Genomic DNA, 5,330 nt, shown 5'->3' on the forward strand with positions numbered 1-5,330 from the left:
ACTCCTTTGAGCCACAGGCGCTGCCCCTCTTAATGGGATGAATGTCAATAACTTGAGGCTGTCTTTGAAAAGGTACACAGATTGGTACTTTAGTTGGCATTCTTATGCACACAGCACAGCAGGCCATTTTAAGAAGTGAATTTTCATCAAAAGCTCAAAATATCTCTAAGTTGTGATTTCTTTAATCATCTCTCACCAGCTTGAGCCAAACACATGGCCAATATCATGTTGAATGGAGTCAAACTGAAAGCATTTACAGTTAGATCTAGAACTAGACAAGGATGCCTACTGTTGCCACCACTATTCAACATTCTGCTGGAAGTCCTGGCCAGTGCAATCAGGCAAGGGAAAGAGATCAAGAGTATTCAAATGGGGATTGCAGTACATTGAGCTCATAGAGACAGTGCCGGGGCAAGTGAGAGCCAGACGGGCACTGGGTGACTCTGTGCCTTGCTGAGGAAAAATAACTAAACATGGGCAAAGGAGATCCTAAGAAGCCGAGAGGCAAAATGTCATCATATGCATTCTTTGTGCAAACTTGTCGGGAGGAGCACAAGAAGAAGCACCCAGATGCTTCAGTCAACTTCTCAGAGTTTTCTAAGAAGTGCTCAGAGAGGGGGAAGACCATGTCTGCTAAAAAGAAAGGAAAATCTGAAGATATGGCAAAGATGGACAAGGCCCATTATGAAAGAGAAATGAAAACCTATATACCTCCTAAAGGGGAAACAAAAAAGAAGGTCAAGGATCCCAATGCACCCAAGAGGCCTCCTTTGGGCTTTTTCTTGTTCTGTTCTGAGTATCGCCCAAAAATCAAAGGAGAACATCCTGGCCTATCCATTGGTGATGTTGCAAAGAAGCTGGGGGAGACGTGGAATAACACTGCTGCGGATGACAAGCACTCTTATGAAAAGAAGGCTGCAAAGCTGAAGGAAAAATACGAAAAGGATATTGCTGCATACCGAGCTAAAGGAAAGCCTGATGCAGTGAAAAAGGGAGTCATGAAGGCTGAAAAAAGCAAGAAAAAGAAGGAAAAGGAGGAAGATGAGGAGGATGAAGAGGGTGAAAAGAAGGAAGATGAAGAAGATGAAGATGAAGAAGAAAATGATGATGATGAATAAGTTGGTTCTAGTGCAGTTTTTTTTCTTGTCTACAAAGCATTTAACCCCCCCTGTACACAACTCACTCCTTTTAAAGAAAAAAATTGAAATGTAAGGCTGTGTAAGATTTGTTTTTAAACTGTACAGTGTCTTTTTTTGTACAGTTAACACACTACGGGATGTGTCTTTAGATAGCCGTGTCCTGGTGGTATTTTCAATAGCCACTAACCTTGCCTGGTATAGCATGGGGGTTGTAAATTGGTGTGGAAATTTAAAGCAGGTTCTTTATTAGCACAAATTATTTATATATGGGGATGGTAGATTTTTCATCTTCAGTTGTCTCTGATGCAGCTTATATGAAATAATTGTTTTTCTGTTAACTGAATACCACTCTGTAATTGCAAAAAAAAAGTTGCAGCTGTTTTGTTGACATTCTGAATGCTTCTAAGTAAATACAATTCTTTTTATTAAAAAAAAAAAAGAAGAGTATTTAAATGGGGACAGGAGATGTCAGCCTGGGGAAATAAAGTCAATGAGGACAATTCTAATTGCTTGAAACTGAAATTTATTACACATTCCAGGCAATCCCTTTAAAAGGCTGGATTTCTTCTTTTAAATTTTAACACACTGGACTTTGAGTCAATATAGAATCCTCTCTGGTCTAGAATCCTCTCTAGTGTGACATGTGGCATCTGTATGTAACAGCTTCCCAAATGTGTCTGGGCTTCAGGGCTGGCTGGTGGTTTTTTTTTTTAAGGTTGTATCAAAGTACCCTACTGTACACCTATATTGCTCTGTCTCCCTCTTTCTGTTCCTCTCTTCTTTTTGTCAATATTTCTTTTACCCACCCCCTCTCCTTTCTCTATTTTTCTTTTTTTTTTCTTATCACTCGGTCCTCCTTTCTTTCATCCCTTTTTTGCTCTTAAACCTTCTCACCCTTCTGGTCCTGTAACCCTTAGTCCACATGCACGAGAAATTAAAGAGCAAGAGGAAGTGAAAGGAAAATTAGGGCAAGGAAACAGATAAAAGAAATCACCCATGAGGAAGAATCAGCAGAAAACTCCAGGCAACATGAAGAACCAGTCCAGAACAACCCCGCCAAGGGACCATGAGGTAGCTACTGCAGAGGATTCCACCTATACAGAAATGTTAGGAACGACAGAAAGGGAATTTAGAATACACATGTTGAAAACAATGAAAGAAATGATGGAAACAATGAAGGAAACTGCTAATAAAGTGGAAAATAACCAAAAGGAAATCCAAAAACAGAATCAAATAAGAGATGAACAATATGAAGAATATAAAAAGGATATAGCAGAGCTAAAGGAAATGAAACAGTCAATCAGGGAACTTAAAGATGCAATGGAAAGTATCAGCAACAGGTTAGACCATGCAGAAGAAAGAATTTCAGAGGTAGAAGACAAAGCTTTTGAGATAACTCAGAGAGTAAAAGAGGCAGAAAAGAAGAGAGAGAAAGCAGAACGTTCACTGTCAGAATTATGGGACTTTATGAAGCGTTCCAACATACGAGTTATAGGAATTCCAGAAGGGGAAGAAGAATGCCCCAGAGGAATGGAAGCCATACTAGAGAATATTATAAAAGAAAATTTCCCAAATATCACCAAAGATTCTGACACACTGCTTTCAGAGGGCTATCGGACCCCAGGTCGCCTCAACTCTAACCGAGCTTCTCCAAGACACATTGTGATGAACCTGTCCAAAGTCAAGACAAAAGAAAAGATTCTGCAAGCTGCCAGGAGTAAGGGCCAGTTGACCTACAGGGGCAAATCCATCAGAGTGACTGCAGACTTCTCTAATGAAACTTTCCAAGCAAGAAGACAAAGGTCATCTACCTTTAATCTACTTAAACAGAACAATATCCAGCCCAGAATTCTGTACCCTGCTAAGCTGAGCTTCAAAATTGACGGAGAAATCAAATCATTTACGGGTATACAAACATTGAGGAAATTCGCCACAACAAGACCAGCTTTACAGGAAATACTTCAACCTGTTCTGCACACTGACCACCACAATGGATCAGCAGCAAAGTAAGAACTCAGAAATTAAAGGACAGAACCAAACCTCCACACTGATGCAAAAGATTAAACTAAGCAATGGACTCTCACAAAATAAGACGAATAGAATACTACCACACTTATCAATTATCTCAATAAATGTTAATGGCTTGAATTCCCCACTGAAGAGACATAGATCGGTTGACTGGATTTAAAAAACACAAGCCACCCATTTGCTGTCCGCAAGAAACACACCTGGCTTCAAAAGACAAATTAAAGCTCCGAGTCAAGGGTTGGAAGACAATTTTTCAGGCAAATGGAATTCAGAAGAAAAGAGGAGTTGCAATCTTATTTTCAGATACATGTGGATTTAAAGCAACTAAAGTCAAAAAAGACAAAGATGGTCACTTTATATTGGACAAGGGAAAAATACAACAAGAAGACATTTCAATTCTAAATATTTATGCACCCAATTTAAATGCTCCCAGATTCTTGAAACAGACCTTACTCAGTCTGAGCAATATGATATCTGATAATACCATAATAACAGGGGACCTTAACACTCCTCTTACAGAGCTGGACAGATCCTCTAAACGGAAATTAAACAAGGATATAAGAGACTTAAATGAGACCCTAGAACAACTGTGCTTGATAGACGCATATAGAACACTCCATCCCAAAGATAAAGAATATACATTCTTCTCATCACCCCATGGAACATTCTCCAAAATTGCTCATATCCTGGGACACAAAACAAATATCAACAGAATGAAAAGAATTGAAATTTTACCTTGTATCTTCTCAGACCATAAGGCACTAAAGGTGGAACTCAACTCTAACATAAATGCTCAACCCCACACAAAGGCATGGAAATTAAACAATCTTCTGTTGAATAACAGATGGGTGCAGGAAGAAATAAAACAGGAAATCATTAACTTCCTTGAGCATAACAACAATGAAGACACAAGCTACCAAAACCTGTGGGATACTGCAAAAGCAGTTTTGAGAGGAAAATTCATCGCTTTAGATGCCTACAGTCGAAAAACAGAAAGAGAGCAATCAACAATCTCACAAGAGATCTTATGGAATTGGAAAAAGAAGAACAATCTAAGCCTAAACTCCGTAGAAGAAAAGAAATATCCAAAATCAAATCAGAGATCAATGAAATTGAAAACAAAAGAATCATTCAGAAAATTAATGAAACAAGGAGTTCGTTTTTTGAAAAAATAAATAAAATAGATAAACTATTGGCCAGACTAACGAGGAATAGAAAAGTAAAATCTCTAGTACCCTCAATCAGAAACGATAAAGGGGAAATAACAACTGATCCCACAGAGATACAAGAGATCATCTCTGAATACTACCAGAAACTCTATGCCCAGAAATTTGACAATGTGAAGGAAATGGATCAATATTTGGAATCACACCCTCTCCCTAGAGTCAGCCAGGAAGAAATAGAGCTCCTGAACAGACCAATTTCAAGCACTGAGATCAAAGAAATAATAAAAAATCTTCCAAACAGAAAATGCCCTGGTCCAGATGGCTTCACTCCAGAATTCTATCAAACCTTCAAGGAAGAGCTTATTCCTGTACTGCAGAAATTATTCCAAAAAATTGAGGAAGAAGGAATCTTCCCCAACACATTCTATGAAGCAAACATCACCCTGATACCAAAACCAGGAAAAGACCCAAACAAAAAGGAGAATTTCAGACCAATCTCACTCATGAACATAGACGCAAAAATTCTCAACAAAATCCTAGCCAATAGATTACAGCTTATCATCAAAAAAGTCATTCATCATGATCAAGTAGGCTTCATCCCAGGGATGCAAGGTTGGTTTAACATATGCAAGTCTATAAACATTATCCACCATGTTAAAAGAGGCAAAAAAAAAAGATCACATGATCCTCTCAATAGATGCAGAAAAAGCATTTGATAAAATCCAGCATCCTTTTCTAATTAGAACACTGAAGAGTATAGGCCTAGGTGGCACATTTCTAAAACTGATTGAAGCTATCTATGACAAACCCACAGCCAATATTTTACTGAATGGAGTAAAAGTGAAAGCTTTTCCTCTTAGAACTGGAACCAGACAAGGTTGTCCTCTGTTACCTTTACTATTCAACATAGTGTTGGAAGTTCTAGCCAATACAATTAGGCAAGACAAGGAAATAAAGGGAATCCAAATGGGAGCAGAGGAGGTCAAACTCTCCCTCT

At 38.6% G+C, this 5,330-nt stretch overlaps 1 protein-coding gene across 1 annotated transcript; it reads left to right on the top strand.

The window, feature by feature from the left end:
• The first annotated feature begins 459 nt into the window (after window positions 1-459).
• LOC128572345 (high mobility group protein B1-like) lies at window positions 460-1,118 on the top strand. The gene has a single exon (XM_053572201.1). The coding sequence runs from the start codon at window positions 474-476 to the stop codon at window positions 1,116-1,118; it is 645 nt and encodes a 214-aa protein (XP_053428176.1). The 5' UTR covers window positions 460-473.
• The last annotated feature ends 4,212 nt before the right edge of the window (window positions 1,119-5,330 follow it).

Source organism: Nycticebus coucang, chromosome 2 (assembly GCF_027406575.1).
Source record: "Nycticebus coucang isolate mNycCou1 chromosome 2, mNycCou1.pri, whole genome shotgun sequence".
NCBI classification, from domain to species: Eukaryota; Metazoa; Chordata; class Mammalia; order Primates; family Lorisidae; genus Nycticebus; species Nycticebus coucang.

Coding starts and splice junctions, on each gene's coding strand:
- LOC128572345 (XM_053572201.1), top strand. CDS start 474: ATGGGCAAAGGAGATCCTAAGAAGCCGAGAGGCAAAATGTCATCATAT.